A 21,404-nucleotide genomic window follows, 5' to 3' on the forward strand; every position below is an offset into this window, starting at 1 on the left:
AGGACTCTTGCACAGCTTTTTCGAGTTTCATGCAGGCAATTGTAAACATTCCAAATTAGCAGAGTTGCTAATTAAGGGGGTACATTTTTTTAGTTTCCGAACCCTGCCTTGCATTTACTTATAGCGATGACTGAATGAACTGTGCCCACCAATGTCTTGGCTGGCTTGACCCCCATCCTTCAAAATAGGACTTGTGCTGAACATGTTTGATTTGAAGAAGCTAGAGAGGGAAACTGGAAATAAAAAGCCAGTGGCTGTGCGGGAAGGAAGAAATGTCCCTGGCTGCTGACTCCACTTGCTTTGGGCAGCTGGGCGAGTCATAAATTCCCTTTCCAGAAGGACTGTATTCCTTTGTAGATTCCTGGACACTTGTTGCTCGTTGCTGGCTAGAGAGAGAGAGGTTTCAGACACCTTAAGCCAGAAAAACACAAAAGCAGAATACTGAAACAAGACTGGATCTCATGAAATGGTTTCAGAGAGTGCTGTATAGAATAGAGGAAAAGCCTGGATGTGTGTACAAAGCAGCTTTTTTTTTTTTTTTTTTTTCTTTTTCAGAAACCAGGCAAGAACGTTGAAGAAATAATCCATATTATCCATTCTCAGAAGGAAAAGGACATGTTCCGAGATGTGGACAGGTAACTCATAGCAGGCATCCACTTAACTAGGTGGACTGAACCAGAAAAGAGTTTTATTCAAGTTTATTAAGAGTTTATATCCCGTCCATCAAATAAATTTCTGGGTAGCTTACATTTCCGTTAGGGGGTTGGGAGTGGAGAGAGTGACAACAGACTGTGATGGAAAGGGGTGAAATACAATATTTGATGGAACACCAAGATAGGGAAGTACATAATGTTTATTTATTTATTCATTAGCAATGAGCACTTTTCAAGGGGAAAAAGTGCTCGGTTTGCTCCAGAAGCGAGTTGACAGCAGGGAAGCCTGGTGTGGGATGAACACAGGATCTAGAATCAGAAAATAACATTAAAAATTGAACTAAGGCCAGTACTGGGCAGACTTGCACGGTCTGTGTCTGTGTATGGCCGTTTGGTGGAGGATGGGCTGGGGAGGGCTTCAATGGGCGTGAGGGTGTAGATGGGCTGGAGTAGATTTTAACGGAGATTTCGGCAGTAGGAACCCAAGCACAGAACCGGGTAGAGCTTTGAATTCTTGCCCAGAAATAGCTAAGAAGAAAAAATTAAAAAATTAAAATTGAATCAGGTTGGGCAGACTGGATGGACCATTCGGGTCTTTGTCTGCCGTCATCTACTATGTTACTATTTATTGAGCCCGTTCTTCCAAAGGAGCCCAGAACGGGTTACAAAGGTTCATTCACAGTACAAGGTCAAAATTATTGAAAGACATTTTTGGCAGACATAGGGCTCCTTTTACAAAGGTGCGCTAAAATGCCACGTGCGCTAGCCGCTACCGCCTCCTCTTGAGCAGGCGGTAGTTTTTTGGGAAGCGCGCGCTATAGCCCATGCTAATCCGGTGTGCGCACTAAAAACGCCAGCGCACCTTTGTAAAAGGAGCCCATAGCTTAGAATAATTTGCGGCATTTGTAGAAGATATTACATGGCATAGTATACAGGGCTGTAGGATATTGTTTAATTTACTTTCCATTATTTAAGATTGGTACAAAATGTACCTTAAAACTCATTTTACCTTTTATGATCAAATTAAAATACTATTTTTTTTTTAATTTTTTTTTACAAAACCTATAATCAGTCACTAAACCCTCAAATGATAAGACTAGAAGAGTGGAAAGGATCCGTGCTTTCTGTTTATAGTATAGATTTGGGACAGCATTCACTGTACTAACAGAACAGAACATAATTGTACTAAAGTTTTAGTGTTGTAAGCAAGTACATGATTGGTGGTCGGCACAAGGCAGGATTAATTCGTCGAGGGCCCCCCGCCTCGCCCCACCCCACCATGCGCCCAAGCTGAAACAGGAAGCTGCGTCAGAGGGAAGCTTTGGGCAAGCAGCACCGCTTGCAAAATTACAGTTCCCGTTACCTTTCTTACCCACGTTGCTTGCTTGTCTTACTTTCCGTCGATGGGGGAGGGGCTGCGTTGCCGATCGACGCAGGAGGGGCCCATTGCCATTTGGAAAAAACAATGTTGATGCCCTTCTTCATCAGGCCCCCCTGACCATTTCGGGCCCTAGGCATGTGCCTACTTGGCCTATTGGTTAACCCTGCCCTGGATCGGCAGTTTAGGTCCCGTGAGTAGCGTCAGTCATTATGGAGCTCATGAGTAGTGTTGGATGTTAAGGAGCTGGATATGTGAAAAGGAAGGTTTTCACAGCCTTCCTGAAGTTCCATAGATTGTCTAGCGATGTAATGGATGTGGGGATGGTAGGTTTTGTAGTCCAGGCCAGCAACCGATGTCCCCAAAAGTATGTCGTCAGGGGAGTTAGGTGCATGCATCAGCAAAAAGAAGATCGGAATTGTTGAAGAGAGGGTGAAAAACGAAGATGGAGAGGCAGTTTATGGACCCAGGACTGAGAATATGGAGCATCATGTATTGTCATATTTATTATTAGGATTTTATATACCGCCTATCAAGGTTATCTAAGCGGTTTTTACAATCAGGTACTCAAGCATTTTCCCTATCTGTCCCGGTGGGCTCACAATCTATCTAACGTACCTGGGGCTATGGAAGATTAAGTGACTTGCCCAGGGTCACAAGGAGCAGCGCGGGGTTTATCACTATAGGAAATGTTTTTTTTGTTCCCTTCCAGCTAGGGTTACCAGACGTACGGATTTCCTTGGACAGGTCCTCCTTTTGAGGACATGTCCAGAATCCAGATGTCTTTTCAAAACCCGGCACTTTGTCCGGGTTTTGGAAAAAAGCTTCTGGCAACGAGTGACGTTGGGGAGGAATTCGTACATGCGCTGATGCAACACTATGATGTCACATGCAAATGTGTTATTTTATTACAATCACTTGATACACCTTAACCAATTGTTAGTGTAGTCCAGTGTTCTTCAACCACCGGTCCATGGACCAGTGCCGGTCCACAGAAATTTCCTGCCGGTGCACAGGGCCAGCACGTGCATCAGGCCCAAAACAGTGTTCTTCAACCGCCAGTCCATGGTGCGATCGATGCGGCGTTATCTTCGAGCCACCTCCCTCTTCCTAACTGATTCAGTGCACAAAGCTACAGGAAGTGGCTCCTACAGGCTTCCTGCGCCTGAACCGGAAGCCTTCTCTCTGATGTTGCAACGTCAGAAGGAAGGCTTCCAGATGAGGCAAGGGACGTTCAAGGTGCAATTAGTACTATTATGGGGGCGAGGTCTGGGGTGGAGATTGGGTAGAGATGGGCGGGGCCTGGCCCATGACTTAACCCCGTGTTCTTCAACCGCCGGTCCACAGACCGATGCCGGTCCACAGAATAATTCTTTTATTTCTGCCGGTCCATAGGTGTAAAAAGGTTGAAAAACACTGGTGTAGTCAATCTCTTCTCTCTAAATCACTAACTGTCCTCTGTACTCTTTTCAAATCTCTAATCTTATAAAGCAATATGGTGCCAGCTTACATATTGCGGCCTCATATACACTGTAAAGAGATTATTGGTCTAGTACTAACATAAACTTCATTATACATGTTTATGTGTGCATATTACTTCCTTTTGCTTTTACTGTTTTTTCATTTGTATGGACCTTCGGATTTAACTGGACCATAAATCAAGCCCAGCTATCTCTTGTCTTCATCAGTCCACTTTATTGTTTTATTAAATCATAACTAAAATTCATTTACTTTCCTAATCATATTCTTAATTTCATAACTAATTCTTCATTGTATATCATTTTAATTTACTTCATTTCATTATTTAATGTCTTTTTCTTATTGGTCTTATTGATAAGCTACTTAGCTTCGAGGTTAGCTCTCAAAAACTCATCAATACCACCTCTCCCAACATGCATGTTTCAAACAACATTTTTCTTCAGGGTCGAGGGGAAAAAGCGAGTGTGCAGTCATTCTTTATACAATGTTTCTTGAATTCAGACAGTCTTTGTCTTCACCACCTCTACCAGGAGACTATTCCACGCATCTGCCACCCTTTCTTTAAAGAAGTATTTCCTTAGATTACTGCTTAACTTTATCCTATGTCCTCTTACTCTGAAGTTTCCTTTCAGTTGAAAGAGTCTTGCAGGGGTTTTCATGCCTAAATACCGGTGCCTAAGTCCAAAACAGGCACCTACGTGTAAAGCATGCCCACAATCTGCCCCCTACCCAAGCCTACTTTCTGGTAGGTGCCTTGGACTAGGCACCTACCTCAAAGTGGTAGGCTCCTACCAAGTTAGGCACCATCCATTCAATTAAGTGCAATTAACATCAATAACAAGTTTCTAACTGCCAATTATGAACACTGCTTAAGCTTTTTAAATACTTAAGTTAAGCACCTAGATCAGCTCGGCATGCCATTCTAAGCACCTAACTTGAAGTGTCAATTATAGAATCTGGGCCTGTGTAGAAGGATATTCAGCCAACTTAGCTGGCTGGATCATTGGATATGCAGTTAACTTTAAGACAGCTATTTTTATGGTCCATGTTAACCAGGTAATATTAGCTGACTAAAAGGCTGAATAATTTTAAATGGGGACCAGTTAATAAACTTTTAATGACATTACATTACGGTACTTACATGGAACAATAGGATGGTGGGGAGAAATACAATTTAAAAGAAAGAGAAAACAATTAAGGATAATATCATAGGGAACGGGAAAAAATAAATTTTGCATCGGAAATGAATTTTTATGTTGAAAATGAGCTAGAAAAGTTCCATAGACCAATTAACAGTCCTATGTGTCTTTAAATAAAAAGCTTTTAAGGCCACCCTTGAATTTATCTAAATTCTGTTCTGACCTTAAATATAATGGTAACAAATTCCATATTGTTGGGGCTATCATTGCAAAAGAAGAGGCCCTACGGATACTAAAAATTTGTAGGGATGGGACATGAAGAAGATGCTGTGAAGTGGATCTTAATGTTCTCGGATACACCCTTCCTAACTTTAAATTGTATAACTTCTGGCCAGATAGTGAGATGTTTGGAGGAAGGTTAAGTGATTGGCAGCATGGGAAATTTGCAGATCCATCTGGTTAACCCTTGAAATCAAATCAGATAGTTCTTTTCAATATTGATCCAATGTTATTTATAGATATTAGCGAGGAAATATCAGTGGTTTAAAATAATAAATTCAAATTGATGGTTGAGTAAGGTGATCCCATTAACTTTCTGTGGGAGCTTTGATTTACATATTTGCATGTATACATGTATATATATGTGTTTTTTTAGTATGTGCTTTCCTCTGGCTCAGGTACCGAACTGAAAGGACGAGGTCTCGAAGTCCAGTGAGCCGCACCTTGTCTCCGAGATCCCACACAGCAAGCTTTACATCTTGTAGCTCTTCCCATAGTCCACTGGGCACAACGAGAGCAGACTGGGGCAATGGAAGGGAATCCTGGGATCACTCTCCTTATTGTAGACCAGATGAAGAGAAAGACCCACCACCTTGGAGGGATAATGAGGAAGAAATAAGAGAGAGAACTGATCTAAGGACACATGACAGAAAGCATTATCTACGACAACTGGATAAGCACAATCATGATGACCGACTTGAAGGATCCAGAGGAAGCCGTGAAAAATATTTAAGAGACAGTTCACCAGGAACCCTTCACTCATCGACTGGATATAGAAGTAGAGATGATGAACACTATAGAAAAGAATACAAATCCAGATTAGATAAATATCAGAAGCAAAAGCATGATTCGCCTCTAAAATCAAAAAGAAAGGAGGAGGGAAGGGTCAGAGAGAGTAAACGTTCTCAGCCTGAGGATGCGGCCGTGGAGGACACCTTAGAACCAAAGACTGGCAAAACATTGGAAATCTCTCAGCAAAAGCACGTTGATAAATTGAAAGACAAGAAAATGGAGCCAGGTGAAGAAGAGATGGAGAAGGAAAAGGAGGAGAAGACGGAACAGGAACAGGAGCGGAAGCATGATGGCAAAGAAAGGAAATCTGCTGAGAGGAAGACTGTGGTATGATAGCGTCTCTTCTGTTTCAAATTACATTACAAAGCTTGATGTGGGGAGAAAAGGATTCTAGAATTGTAAAATAACCATAATTCAAACCATTTCCATATCAACAGTTGTATCTATATATATATAGTCTCTTGCTAAATGTAATCCCTTTTTAAATATGTGATAGGGGGCAAAGTTATAAGAACATAAGAATAGCCTTACTGGGTCAGACCAATGGTCCATCAAGCCCAGTAGCCCATTCTCACAGTGGTCAATCCAGGTCACTAATACCGTATTTCCCCATGTATAGGCCATGGCCTATTCATGGGTTTTACAATCCCCTGCAGAGGGTGCGGCTTCCTTATATGGGGCGGCCTATCTAAAGACATTGTAGATAAGCCGCCCCATTGGAAGATCAGCCGTGGAGTCCCTCGTACATGCAGCTCCCTCCTGGACGGCTGCCTCCTGCCTCGTCGTGGCCAGTGGTGCAGGGCAGGAGTGATCTTTACAGCATCCAGCCGGCCCCGCGCTCCTTCCTCAATGCCTGCGCCAGTTCTCGTGGGACTTGCAAGTCTCGCGAGAACTGACGCAGGCATTGAGGAAGCAGTGCGGTGCCGGCTGGTTGCTGAAAAGAATACCTCTGCCCTGCACCGCTGGCCGCGACAAGGCAGGAGGCAGCCGGTAAAGGTATTTACTGGGGGGGGGGGGGGGGGGAGGAATATATAGACCACCCCAGCCGCCCCATTGTATAGGCTGTTTTAGGTTTTAAAATGCTTAGATAAGCCGCGGCCTATGGGGAAGCTTATCTAAGCGTTTTAAAACCTAAATCGGCATATCCTGCAGCCTATACATGTCCCTAAGCAATCATTTTTGATAACAATGCTTGCAAAGGTAGGAGTGACTCCTGCCTGGACCAGTGGTGTACCTAGTATATTTGACACCTGGGGCTGATCCTTTCTGATACCCTCTCCTCTATATAAAGAAATGAGTTTTAGTAATAATCCATGAGTTGCACAACAAGGGTGCACCTAGGAAAAGGCAGCATTTTAAACAATGTGGTGAGCATGAACACACCCATTGTCAAACTAAACAAGCCAGGTTAGAACAGATCAATACTGCACAGTCACTGCTAACAGAAAACCATGTCTTTTTCATACACACAGAACACAGATACAGTAAGGAATAAGTAATCGCAAACTAAAAATGTGTGTCTCTGAATTAAGAGTATAGGTGTGTCTCTGTGGAGGTGTGTTGGGGATGGGGATATGGAAGTGTATTAGGGGTAGGTGTGTGATGTGTGTATGTAGGGGAGAGTGGGTGGAAGTTGTGTGAGTGAGTATATAGGTGTATGTTGGGGCTTGGAGGAGCTTCTGCCTTTTGACATCATTTCCCCCTTCCCCCATGCAGTGGTGTAGCAAGAGTGAGAGGTGCCCAGGGCAATGACGCCCCTACCCTACCTTCTTTCCCATCACCCCCCCCCCCCATCCGCTCCTTCCCTGACCCTTCCTGCCACACGCGTGCCTCTTCCCCCATACCTCTTTAATGGACAGCATAACATCCACTTAGAAGAGAAAAACTAATACATATATATACACAACATTAATAATTTATTAATCAACCTTACTTTTTTCATAAATATTAAAAATATATTAAATATACCGCCCTCTGACTTAAAACAAACACCTATTTCAACAGACAACCCAGGCAAATGCCCTTGTTGCCCCAAAATCCTGGATAATCAGTTCCACAGTGTCCAGTGTTTTATTGAAAATGTCCTAGCCAAATTGGTGCTTCATGGATTAAACTCCTGCTTTCATGATAAGATCTTGTTCTCTCTTGAATAACAACTGACAGAATGTTCAAGCCAGCCCAACACAATCTTGCGTTTCACCACACAGGTGTCCTCAGGAACTGAAGCCACTTCAGGTTTTCACTGTATTTTTCTCTATGTAATCACATTTGTTAATGGACAGGGCATTAGCAACAACCCCGACCTACCGCTTGCGTTTGTATGGAATCTATCCCCTTTTCACTTTAGAGAGTGCCCTCCGTTCTCCCTACCTTGGAGAGGGTGAACAACCTGTCTTTATCTACTAAGTTTATTCTCTTCATTATCTTGAATGTTTCGATCATGGCCCCTCTTAGTTTCCTCTTTTCAAGGGAGAAGAGGCCCAATTTCTCTAATCTCTAATGACAACAACTCCAGCCCCTTTACCATTTGTCGCTCTTCTCTGGACCTTTACTACTTTATACTCTACTGCTGCAAAAGGGGAAGAAGTTCCCAGACCATGGGGGCCCAAGGCAGTGGCCCCCGGAGCACCCCCTTATGGTCTACACCACTGGGTACCAGGGATTTTATAAATTTAGGCCCTGGGGCAGGGGTAGGGAACTCCGGTCCTCAAGAGCCGTATTCCAGTCGGGTTTTTAGGATTTCCCCAATGAATATGCATGAGATCTATTTGCTTGCACTGCTTTCAATGCCTATTCATTGGGGAAATCCTGAAAACCCGACTGGAATACGGCTCTCGAGGGCCGGAGTTCCCTACCCCTGCCCTGGGGGGAGGGGGCCTTAGAGGAGTTCAAGGCCTGAAGGGAGTGCCTTTAGATTGTGGAGTTATGGATAGGGGGGCACAGTTGGGGGAGCTTGGTTTGGGAGGGGCGTCACAAGAGGGAGTTTATTTTATAGTGATATTAGCCCCTTTAAACTATGATCTGAGAGCAGAGGGCCATGACATTCCTATAGAGAAAGAGGCTGGAAAACCAGGAGCACATCAAAATCTTTGGCTGTACTAACCTATGTGTTAGATTATTCTAGCAGAACGATTCCACAAGCTACTTGTTGGCTGACTTTTTTCCCTGAGCTTTGAAGTGGAGCAACAACATGGCATCTATATAATTTCATTATCTGAGCTACTACAGCACATAGTTTTTTTTTGTTCTGCCTAGGGCTTCCATGGTACGTATCCTAACATCTGTATTGCTGCATTTCTTTTAGCTCAGAAAATGTGAGCAGACCGAAGAGAAGACCACTCCATCACCAGCTGTTGAACACTCCAAAGAATCAGGAGACTCTGAGCCTCAGATTTTAAAGAAGAAATGGGTATATTTTCCTATAGCTATAAACCCATCATAAACACTAGAAAACCATAGAAGCAGAGAGCTGAATTAGGTCTCTTGCCTTTGTCTTTCACTGAACCTTGTCTTCAGCTACCAGAAAATGACGAAGAAAACCCATTTGCAAATCACTTACAGGTTTTATTTATTTATTTTCAAAACTAAAACGGAGAGAAAAAGAGATTATGTACTTACCCTGGTAAGCTCTTTTCCAGTAGATAGGTGAAACATTCTAGATCAGGGATGGGCAACGAGGGCCGGAATCCAGTTGGGTTTTTTAGGATTTTCTCCATGAATATGCACGAGATCCATTTGCATACAATGGGAGGCCGTGCATGCAAATAGATCTCATGCAGATTTGTTAGGGAAACCCGACTGGATTCCGGCCCTCGTTGACCACCCCTGTTCTAGATAGATGGGTAGTGCCCCAATGGCCGCGTGCCATTTGCAGAAGGAATCCACTCCGGATTTTTCCTTTTGCCTCTGCTGCACTTCACCGAGCTCTTTAGCTTCACTAAATAAAATGAAGTGGAGGCACCTGTAGCAATCAAGCTCAGGAAGGAACATCAAAACATTAACTGCAACCACCAACAAAAAGGCCTCAAAGGAGCTCAGAAACTACTCCTGCATAAAAGAGAAAAATATATACTGTATTATTCCCATCCCCCAAGGGCTGACAGGAATCTTAGGTTGGCCACCATAAAGATGGGTTATTGGGCTAGAGGAAACCATTGGTCTGAACCAGTAAGGCTATTCTTATGTTCTGAGTCTTTTTAACTTTCAGCTGAAATACTATGAGAAAAACATTTCCTGCTCCAACACCCAGAGGAATTGAAAGAGCATCAGAGCATTTGCCACACAGCACTTGGCTGCGCAGCTTTGTAAAAGAGAGCCAATGTTAGTCCATTAAGATATCACCTTCTCTCCATTTGTTTTATTTATAATGATCATACATTTATTAACAAAGCTACCACACTACTTTTTCTAAATTAAAATTTAATTTATTTTTTTCTACCTTTCTTGTCTGGCAATTTTCTTTCCCAATCTCTGATTTATGTTTTCCTCGTCTTCTTGTAGGTCTCTTATCAGGATTTTCTTTCTTTTTTTCTCCTTTTCCTTTTAGCGTTCTTCCATTTATTTCTGCCTCTGTCCAGATTTAATTCTTTCTTACTCTCCAGTCTTCAATTTTCCTCTTTTGTCTGTGTCTGCCTACAGCTTTCCAGGTTGTTGCCTCACCCTAGCTCTCCTATTCCACTTCCTCTTTTTCCCCAGTCTCACTAACTCTGTCTTCTTTCTCCTCCTTCTATTCAGCATCTGCCCTTTTATCTCCCCCTTTCATCTAGTGTTTGCCCCCTTCATCTACCCTTCCATTCAGGGTGTGCCCTCTTTCTTTTCCCATTTCATCCAGTGCGTATCCTCTTTCCTTCTCCCTTCATTCCAGTGTGGCCTCTCTTTCCTCCTTCCATCCAGCATGTATCTTCTTTCTCTCCCCTTCCATCCAGTGTGTCCTCTTTCTCTCTCCCCTTCCATCAGTGTCCTTATTGTCTACCCTCCCATTTTTTCTATTCCCTTTCCATACAATGTGTGTCATAAGAACTGCCATACTGGGACAGACTGAAGGTCCTTCAAGCTCAGCATCCTGTTTCCAACAGCTGCCAACCCAGGTCCCAAGTACCTAGCTTGATCCCAAGCAGTAAAACAGATTTTATGCTGCTTATCCTAGGAATAAGCAGTGAATTTCCCGAAGCCATCTCAATAATGGCCTATGGACTTCCCTTTTAGGAAATTATCCAAACCTTTTTTAAACCCTGCTATGCTGATTTCACCACATTCTTTGGCAATTAATTCCAGAGTTTAATTACACGTTGTGTGAAGAAATATTTTCTCCGGTCCTCTTTCTCTTCCCTCTTCCATTCAGTATCTGATCCTTTTCTCTCCCTCCTTCCATCTGGCATCTTCCCCTTTCTCTTCCTCCTTCCGGTGAGTCTGACCTCGGTACCCAGAAAGAGGGCAGAGGTGCTGATAAAAGACTGCATCATTAATCACCTTGACAGACACGATCTGATGAGCCAGCACGGCTTCAGCAAAGGAAGATTTTGCTTGACAAACTTGCTGCACTTCTTTGAGAGAGTAAACAGGCAGATAGAAAAGGGTGTTATCCCAGGACAAGCAGGCAGCATATTCTTTACGCATGGGTGACGTCACCGACGGAGCCCCGGTACGGACCTTTCTAACTAGAAAGTTCTAGTTGGCCGCACCGCGCATGCGCGAGTGCCTTCACGCCCGACGGAGGAGTGCGTGGTCCCCAGTTTCTTCGTTTCCGCGGAGCGAAGAAGACGCGTGTATCTCAACGACCGTTGAATCTAACTTTTTTGCCTTCCCGTTCGCGTTTTTCTCCTATTTTTTCTCTTTTGCCCTTCGGGTTTTTTCTTATTTCATTTCTCAAAAAAAAAAAAAAATTTTTTTTTGCTTTTTTTACTTTGTTTTCGATTCAGCCCCAGCGGGGCCTGTTGTCACCATACAGGCCTCCGGGTTTGATTTTGCGGAGGCCGTGTTTCCATTCATGCCCCCGCAGCCGGGTTTTAAGAAGTGCCAGCGGTGTGCACGCCCGATCTCACTCACTGACCCACACAATTGGTGCCTACAGTGTTTGGGTCCTGAGCATCGGGCGGACTCCTGCACCCGCTGTGCCACTCTTAAAAACGTACTCTCAAAAATCGATAAAGCCAGCAGAACATCCTCTTCGGCACCGCATCTGCTATGGAGCCGATTCCGTCGACTACGGTACCGCCAAAATCGGCACCCACCACTTCGATGACGCCCGATCCTTCATCGGCGTTGCTGGCGCCAGGTAAGCCGGCTAAGAAGCCTTCCACCTCCCTTGAGCGCCCTCCGGCCACAGTGGCGACACCGGCCCTACCGGCTTCATGCCGACCCCGGAAACGCTCCGCCCCGATCTCGGTGAGTGCCTCGTCATCGGCCTCCTCATCGCCGGGGCATGGAGCAGCACTTAAGGAACCGAAGCAGAAAAAAGCGGTTCCGGTGCAACCCCTGGATGACCGCATCGCGACCATCCTCCAAGACAAATTACAGGAACAGCTGCAGCAACAACTCCAGCACCTGTTACCGACCCTCCTGCCACCGCTCCTTTCAGTACCAGACCGGCCCGAGCCTTGTGCCGTCCAACTGGTATCCACCCCATCGGTGCCCCTTAACTCTTCCATGCCGATTCTCTCGGCTGAACACCTTCCTGCCCACCCCGTGGGTCATACCCACACTAATGCCAATCCTCCTTGGTACCAGGCGGGGCACCGGTGCTCCCCGGACCGAGACCGGCACCGTTCTTCCCGGGACCGAGACCAGCACCGATCTTCCTCTCCCGGTAATGTCTCGGTGCACTCTGGCAAGTCTCTGTCTAAGACCCACCATACTGAGCCTTCCACCCCGATATCTCGACATGCGCACACTGATGTCAGGGACCCGGACCTATGGGAAGACTCCCTTCCCGGTACCGAGGAGGACGCATCATCATCGGACGAGGAGCCCTCAGCGCCCGATACCACTTCTAAGCCTGAGCAATCCTCCTTCTCAAGGTTCCTCAGGGAGATGTCAGCGGCTCTCTCTATCCCCCTAGAGTCTGACTCCAAAAAATCCCAGGCCTTTCTGGAGGCCTTGGATTTTGAACAGCCTCCCAAGGAGTTTCTCAAGTTACCCGTCCATGACATACTGCGGGAAACTTTTTATAAGAACTGGGAGAATCCACTCACCGTCCCCGGGGCCCCCCGTAAGCTGGATAGCCTTTACAGGGTCATCCCAATCCCGGGTTTTGACAAACCTCAGCTGCCCCATGAGTCTCTCCTGGTTGAGTCTACCTTGAAGAAAACTCAGGGCTCCAGTGTTTATGCCTCCAACCCTCCTGGCAGAGAAGGCAAGACGATGGACAAGTTTGGCAAGCGCCTTTATCAAAACTCAATGCTGGCCAACAGGGCGAACAATTACACATTTCATTTCTCATTTTACATGAAACATCTGGTACAACAACTGTCCGCCCTTCAAAAATATATTCCGGAACGCAAAGTTCCGCTCTTCCAGCAGCAAATTTCCAGCCTTCTTCAACTGCGGAAATTTATGGTGCGCTCTATTTATGATTCCTTTGAGCTCACCTCCCGTGCATCTGCCATGGCCGTTGCCATGCGCCGCCTGGCTTTGTTGAGGGTATCTGATTTGGACATCAACCACCAAGACCGCCTAGCCAACGCTCCCTGTCTTGGGGATGAACTTTTTGGGGAGTCCCTAGACTCAACCACCCAGAAGCTCTCGGCCCATGAGACCAGATGGGACACCCTTGTTAAACCTAAGAAAAAGGCCCCACCTACTCGTCCTTACAGACCACAGTCCTCGTATCAGTGCAGGTTCTCTGCCAGACCCCTCAATCCGCCTTCACAGCAACCTCGGCGGCCCCGTCAACAACATCAACACACTCAGGCTCGTTCTCAGTCTAGTCAACCTGCCAAGCCTCTCCCTCCTTCGAAACCCTCTCAGCCCTTTTGACTCCTCTCTCCAGGGCATAGCCAGTCTTCCTCCCACGTTGCCTCTTCCTCAACCTATCGGAGGACGTCTACAAATCTTCCTCAGCCGTTGGGAGGTCATCACATCAGACCAATGGGTCCTCAACATCATCCGCCACGGCTACTCTCTCAACTTCCAGACTCTTCCACCAAACAATCCTCCCGTAGAGTCTGCTTCTCACTCCCCCCAGACCCTCCTCCTCCTGAGGGAGGTCCAATCCCTCCTTCTTCTCAATGCCATCGAAGAGGTGCCTCCGGCCCAACGAGGTCAGGGATTCTACTCCTGCTACTTCCTGGTTCCCAAGAAGACAGGAGACCTTCGTCCCATCCTCAATCTCAGGGACCTCAACAAGTGTCTGGTCAAGGAGAAGTTCAGAATGCTCTCCCTTGCCACGCTGTACCCTCTTCTCTCTCAACACGACTGGCTATGTTCCCTGGACCTCAAAGAGGCCTACACTCACATCCCAATCAATCCGACTTCACGTCGCTACCTCCTGTTTCAGTTACAGCACCGTCACTATCAGTACAAAGTGCTACCTTTTAGCCTCGCTTCATCGCCCAGGGTGTTCACCAAGTGCCTTATTGTGGTGGCGGCCTTCCTCAGGTCTCACAACCTCCAGGTGTTCCCCTACTTGGACGATTGGTTGGTGAAAGCTCCTACGTCGCCGCTTGTGCTACAAGCCACTCATCACACCATCTCGCTCCTTCATCTCCTTGGGTTCGAGATCAACTACCCCAAGTCGCATCTGCTTCCTACACAGCGACTTCAGTTCATTGGAGCAGTTCTCGACACCACACTAATGAGGGCGTTTCTCCCCTCCGATCGTCAACGGACCCTGCTCCACCTCTGTCATCAGGTGCTCCTTCATCACTCCATTCCTGCCCGACAGATGATGGTCCTCCTGGGCCACATGGCCTCCACGGTCCATGTGCTTCCTCTGGCATGACTCCACCTCAGGACACCTCAATGGACTCTTGCCAACCAATGGTCGCAGACCACGGATCTTCTTTCGCATCCCATCTCTGTGACATCGTCTCTTCAGCAATCTCTTCAATGGTGGTTGAACTCCTCCAATCTTTCCAGGGGTCTACTCTTTCATCTACCCCCTCACTCCATGATCATAACCACGGATGCCTCCCCCTATGCGTGGGGAGCTCACCTAGGAGATCTACGCACCCAGGGACTCTGGACCCCTCAGGAGCGTCAACATCACATCAATTTCCTAGAACTCAGAGCCATGTTCTATGCTCTCAAAGCCTTCCAGCACCTTCTCTACCCTCAGGTTCTTCTCCTGTGCACAGACAATCAAGTCGCCCTGTACTACATAAACAAGCAGGGCGGCACCGGATCTCGCCTCCTTTGTCAGGAGGCTCTCCGCATCTGGACCTGGGCCACGGCCCGCAATCTCTTCCTCAAGGCTGTCTATATCCAGGGCGAACAGAACTCCCTGGCCGACAATCTCAGCCGCATCCTTCAACCTCACGAATAGACTCTGGACCCTTCAACACTCCACTCCATCTTTGCTCGCTGGGGCACTTCGCAGGTGGACCTCTTTGCAGCGCCTCATAACCATCAACTGCCCCGTTCTGTTCCAGACTCTTCTCTCCTCATCGTCTGACCCCAGATGCATTCCTGCTCGACTGGACGGATCGGTTCCTCTATGCCTTTCCTCCACTACCTCTGATGTTACGGACGTTAGCCAAACTCCGCAGGGACAGGGCCACCATGATTCTCATCGCTCCTCGGTGGCCTCGCCAACACTGGTTCTCCCTACTGCTTCAGCTCAGCTCCAGGGAGCCCATTCCTCTTCCTGTGTTCCCTACTCTACTTACGCAGCAACGTCAGTCTCTACTGGATCCCAATTTGTCTTCGCTCCACCTGACAGCTTGGTTTCTCTCGGGCTGACCTCTCCAGAGAATCTGTCTCAGCCTGTCCGTCGCATTTTGGATGCCTCCAGGAAACCGGCCACCCTCCAATGTTACCATCAGAAGTGGACCAGGTTCTCCTCTTGGTGTCTGCTGCATCATCACGATCCCACCTCATTAGCGGTGGAAACTGTACTGGACTATTTGCTCTCTCTGTCCGACGCTGGCCTCAAGTCTACCTCAATCAGAGTCCACCTCAGTGCCATCACTGCGTTTCATGAGCCTATCCTCGGAAAACCTCTCACGGCTCATCCACTGGTTTCCCGCTTCATGAGAGGCCTCTTCAATGTCAAACCACCTCTGAAGCCTCCTCCTGTCGTCTGGGACCTGAATGTGGTTTTATCAGCCCTCATGAAACCCCCTTTTGAGCCTCTTGCCACAACTTCGCTCAATCTTCTAACGTGGAAGGTGCTTTTCCTCATTGCCATCACCTCTGCCAGGAGGGTTAGTGAGATGCATGCACTGGTCGCCGATCCACCGTTCACTGTTTTTCACCATGACAAGGTGGTTCTGCGTACCCATCCTAAATTCCTTCCCAAGGTGGTCTCGGCTTTTCACCTCAACCAGTCCATTGTGTTGCCGGTCTTTTTCCCTAAACCCCATTCTCATCCTGGGGAACAGGCATTGCACACGCTGGATTGTAAGCGTGCCCTGGCATACTACCTTGACCGTACCAGGGCTCACCGCTCGTCTCCTCAGCTCTTTCTGACCTTCGATCCTAACCGTCTAGGTCGTCCTGTCTCTAAACGGACGCTTTCCAACTGGCTTGCTGCCTGTATTGCGTTCTGTTATGCTCGGGCCGGTCTCTCACTGGAAGGTGCTGTCACGGCCCACAGGGTCAGAGCTATGGCTGCTTCTGTGGCTTTCCTCCGTTCCACGCCCATCGAGGAAATCTGCAAGGCTGCCACTTGGTCCTCAGTTCACACGTTCACTACTCACTACTGTCTGTGGATGCCTTCTCCAGACGGGATGGACACTTCGGCCAATCTGTGTTACGAAATTTATTTTCCTAATGGCCAACCATCCCTCCTCCCCCTCTGTTAGCTTGGAGGTCACCCATGCGTAAAGAATATGCTGCCTGCTTGTCCTGGGATAAAGCACAGTTACTTACCGTAACAGGTGTTATCCAGGGACAGCAGGCAGATATTCTTACGTCCCACCCGCCTCCCCGGGTTGGCTTCTTAGCTGGCTTATCTTAACTGGGGACCACGCACTCCTCCGTCGGGCGGGAAGGCACTCGCGCATGCGCGGTGCAGCCAACTAGAACTTTCTAGTTAAAAAGGTCCGTACCGGGGCTCCGTCGGTGACGTCACCCATGCATAAAGAATATCTGCCTGCTGTCCCTGGATAACACCTGTTACGGTAAGTAACTGTGCTGCCCGGTCGAACTTGTATATTTGGATTTTCAGAAGGCGTTCGACAAGGTTCCGCATGAACAACTACTTTGGAAAATTGCGAGCCATGGAATCGAGGGTGAAATGCATGGATTAAAAACTAGCTGGTGGGTAGGAAACAGAGTGAGGGTGAATGGACAATACTCGGACTGGAAAAACATCACGAGTGGAGTGCCACAGGGTTCAGTGCTTGGACCCGTGCTCTTCAACATATTTATAAATGACCTAGAAATTGGTAAGACGAGTGAGGTGATTAAATTAGCAGATGATACGAAGTTATTCAGAGTAGTGAAGTCGCAGGGGGATTGCGAAGACCTGCAACGTGACATAAATACGCTCGAGAAATGGGCCGCGACATGGCAAATGAGTTTTAACATGGATAAGTGTAAGGTGATGCATGTCGGTAACAACAATCATATACATGAATACAGGATGTCTGGTGCAGTACTCGGAGAGACCCCCAGGAAAGAGACTTGGGAGTACTGATAGACAAGTCAATGAAGCCATCCGCGCAATGCGCAGTGGTGGCGAAAAGAGCAACGAGAATACTAGGAATTATTAAGAAGGGGGATCACAAACAGATCGGAGAAGGTTACCATGCCGCTGTAGAGGGCCATGGTACGCCCCCACCTGGAATACTGTGTCCAGCATTGGTCGCCGTACATGAAGAAGGACATAGCACTACTCGAAAGGGTCCAGAGAAGAGCGACTAAAATGGATAAGGGGCTGGAGGAGTTGCCGTACAGTGAGAGATTAGAGAAACTGGGCCTCTTCTCCCTTGAAAAGAGGAGACTGAGAGGGGACATGATCGAAGCATTTAAGATAATAAAGGGAATAGATTTAGTAGATAAAGACAGGTTGTTCACTTTCTCTAAGGTAGAGAGAACGAGAGAACACTCTCTAAAGTTAAAAGGGGATGGATTCCGTACAAACATAAGGAAGTTTTTCTTCACCCAGAGAGTGGTAGAAAACTGGAACGCTCTTCGGGAGGCTGTTACAGGGGAAAACACCCTCCAGGGATTCAAGACCAAGTTAGACAAGTTCCTGCTAAACCGGAACGTACGCAGTAGGGCTAGTCTCAGTTATGGCACTGGTCCTTTGACCTAGGGGCCGCCGCGTGAGCGGACTGCTGGGCACGATGGACCGCTGGTCTGACCCAGCAGCGGCAATTGTTATGTTCTTATGTTCATTGAGGTTATGATCACTTTCTGACTTCCTTTCAATCCAGAACGTCCTTTTTCTCTCCCTCTTCCATCCACCATGTCCTCTTTCTTTCCTACTTCCGTCCAGCATGTTTACTCTTTCTCTCCCCCTTTGATCTAAACCTCCCCACTACATTATGAAGTTTAGGTTCTTTTGCTTTATTCTGAAAAGTTCTGAAAACTTTTTTGTTTGCTAAACATTTTGGAAATTAACTATTTCAGTCTACTTTTCCTTGTCAAGTTTATGTATTATGTATTACATTATTGTTAACTGAGTCGAGCACCTTTTGGTTGATGACTTGGTCTATAAAACTAAGTTTTAGTTTAGTTTACCCCCATGGCCCCAACCCCCTAAAGCAGGGGTGTCCAATGTCGGTCCTCGAGGGCCGCAGTCCAGTCGGATTTTCAGGATTTCCCCAATGAATATACATGAGGTCTATTTGCATGCACTGCTTTCATTGTATGCTAATAGATCTCATGCATATTCATTGGGGAAATCCTGAAAACCCGACTGGATTGCGGCCCTCGAGGACCGACAATGGACACCCCTGCCCTAAAGGGCCTACCATCTAAAACATTGGTGGTCTAAATTTGCTCCATTGATGTTTCCCACAGTGTCAAATGTGAAATGTTTGCTTCCACCACACACAGCTGCAACAAACACATGCATTGCTGTATATATTTTAGAAAAGGCTCAACATCAGGAGATCCGTTTCTAAAATGCTAGTGGAATTGTGCATGTCCTGGTCTTGACATATCCAGTTCCTATTTCTATGTTCTCTCTAAAATGGGGGATTCACACACACAAATTATTCAGATAGCAGCTGAATATTACCAGATAATTTGTACACCTGTTCTTAACTCAGCCCCAAACTCATCCCCTTCCTATACAGTTAATATTAAGCTGTTCAGATAAATTTTTAACCCACTACTGTTCTCTCTAAGGTAAGTGGGAGACTTCCAACTGCATTGCTACCAGTGGTAGGTAGTGTTTCAATATCATATTTTCAAATCACTAGGGATAAGCAGGTTCCCTGGAGTCCTGCAGAGCTTGCCTGACCCTCATTATTGAAAATGTGACAGCTTAGAGGGAACATTGCATATAAGTGCCAAAAATCTACAGAAAATGGAGTTATATATTCACCAACTGTTGGGGAATGTCTAACTTCATTTGACTATTAGTCAGTATTTGTCATACCAGCTACAAAATTCAGCAAAGCCACATACGCAGTTGGGACCTGTTGCCGACTGCTTAATTGATTTTGAATATTGATTCTATGATGTATGTAATAAACAATAACTTTTTGTTCACAATGTTGTCCTTCAGGAACAAGAATGGGAAAGTGGAAGTGAAGTTGAGGGTGAGGCTTGGTATCCTTCTAATATGGAAGAACTTGTCACTGTGGATGAGGTGGGTGAAGAAGATTTTATAATAGAACCTGACATAACAGAACTTGAAGAAATTGTTCCAGTGGAACCACAGGACAGTCATATGTGTTTGGAAACATGTCTTCAGGTAGCTGGCATACTGCAGATGGAAGATAAGCGTAGCCAGCTAAACACGGACAGTGCCAAATCTATCAAAGAAGAATGTGAAGAAATAAGCCTCAGACCAATATTAGAAAATGTAACTTCTTCTTGCAGCTGTTCCGATACAGTTACAGATAAAATCAATTTAATCCTGGATGCTGAAGATAAGCCAGATGAACTTCAAGATGTCTTGCGTTGTTTAGCTTCTAGCAACCACAGTAAAGAGGGAAAGCTAGCTGAAAGCTCTGATACGCACTTAAAACAGGAGGATTTCTGTCTCCCTGTTGGTGATCCTCCTGAAAACAGTATTCAACATTCAAGTCAACCGGATGATTGCAAACAGATGGTTTCACAAGAGGATTGTGGTTCAGAAACAATGTACACAGAAAAAGAAAGCACAACCAAAGAAGAAAGCCATGAAATTAAAGATTGCCAAGAGGTTCTACCTCAGAGTAAGTACTGTTCAGATTTGTCTTATAGGTGGAACAGAAGATCTTTGATATTATCAATAATTATGTCTTGAGAGTCACAAGTTACATTACATTACATTAGTGATTTCTATTCTGCCTTTACCTTTCAGTTCAAGGAATAGTTTGAACATTTTCTAATTTGCTAAGGAGTATTTGGTAATGCAGGAGGAATTTGGAGCATTATTGGTAGTGTTATATAGGTTTTATGTATTTTTTGAAGAGTAGGATTTTTGTTTCTTTTTTGAAGGTTTTGTAGTCTGTGGTCGAAGTTAGCAGATTGGTGAGTTGGCGGTCCAGTTTTGCTGCTCTGGTGGCAAGTTGTCATACATTTTTCTTCGTTTGACATTTTTGATTGGCGTGTGTGTGAATATTGTGTGGGTTTTCCTGTGTCTGTTTGAGGTGGAATGAGTTAGTCAATTGTTCCAGTAGGTAGGGCTGTTTCCGTTTATAGCTTTGAATAGTAGGCAATGGAATTTGAAGTGTACTCTGTATTGTATTGGGAGCCAGTGTGAGTCGTGGTATGCCTCTGTGATGTGGTCGTATTTTTTCAAAGAATAGATAAGTCTTAGGGCTGTGTTTTGTATTGTTTAAAGTTGTTTCAGCGTTGTTGCTGGGCAGGGGAGATATAGTATGTTGCAGTAGTCTATTATGCCTATGATTAGTGATTGAACCACGAGTTGGAATTGTTTTCTGTAAAAGAATTTTTGAACTTGTCTTAGGTTTCTCATAGTGGCGAATGATGTTTTTATTATTTTGTTGATTTGTGGTTGCATGGTACAGCCTCTGTCTATCAGCACTTCGAGGAGTTTTAGTGTGGGTTGAATGGGGTATGAGACCGAGATTATTACTAGGTTAGTCAAGGTTGGAGTTTTGCTGTTTTCAAGGAGGATGAAGTTTGTTTTGTCCGGATTAAGTTTTAGTTTGTATTCTTTCATCCATGTTGCTACTGTTTCAAGTGTTCCGTGTATTGTGCCTGTCATGGAGGGCTCAAGTTGGTCGAAGGGGAGGAGTATAGTGATATCATCTGCGTAGCTGTAGGAGGTAATGCTTAGTTTGTCTAGGTAGGAGCTTAGGGAGGCAATGTATAGGTTGAAGAGTGTGGGAGACAGGGGTGATACTTGTGGCACTCCACATGGGTTGGACCATGGTTCTGATTTTTCTTTGTTTGTTT

The 21,404-nt window shown here is 45.9% G+C and overlaps 1 protein-coding gene across 7 annotated transcripts in view; it reads left to right on the top strand.

Moving 5' to 3' along the window:
• RBM20 (RNA binding motif protein 20) overlaps nt 1–21,404 on the top strand; it is a 225,321-nt gene that overhangs the window by 175,871 nt on the left and 28,046 nt on the right. For 6 of the 7 annotated variants that reach the window (XM_033943604.1, XM_033943605.1, XM_033943607.1 and 3 more), the window contains 4 exons: nt 556–635; nt 5,327–6,047; nt 9,025–9,129; nt 19,561–20,215. In XM_033943604.1, coding sequence (XP_033799495.1) covers nt 556–635; nt 5,327–6,047; nt 9,025–9,129; nt 19,561–20,215 — 1,561 coding nt within the window. The remainder of the gene's footprint in view (nt 1–555; nt 636–5,326; nt 6,048–9,024; nt 9,130–19,560; nt 20,216–21,404) is intronic. The other variant, XM_033943609.1, reaches the window with a different exon arrangement.

This window comes from Geotrypetes seraphini, chromosome 4, assembly GCF_902459505.1.
Source record: "Geotrypetes seraphini chromosome 4, aGeoSer1.1, whole genome shotgun sequence".
Classification (NCBI taxonomy): Eukaryota; Metazoa; Chordata; class Amphibia; order Gymnophiona; family Dermophiidae; genus Geotrypetes; species Geotrypetes seraphini.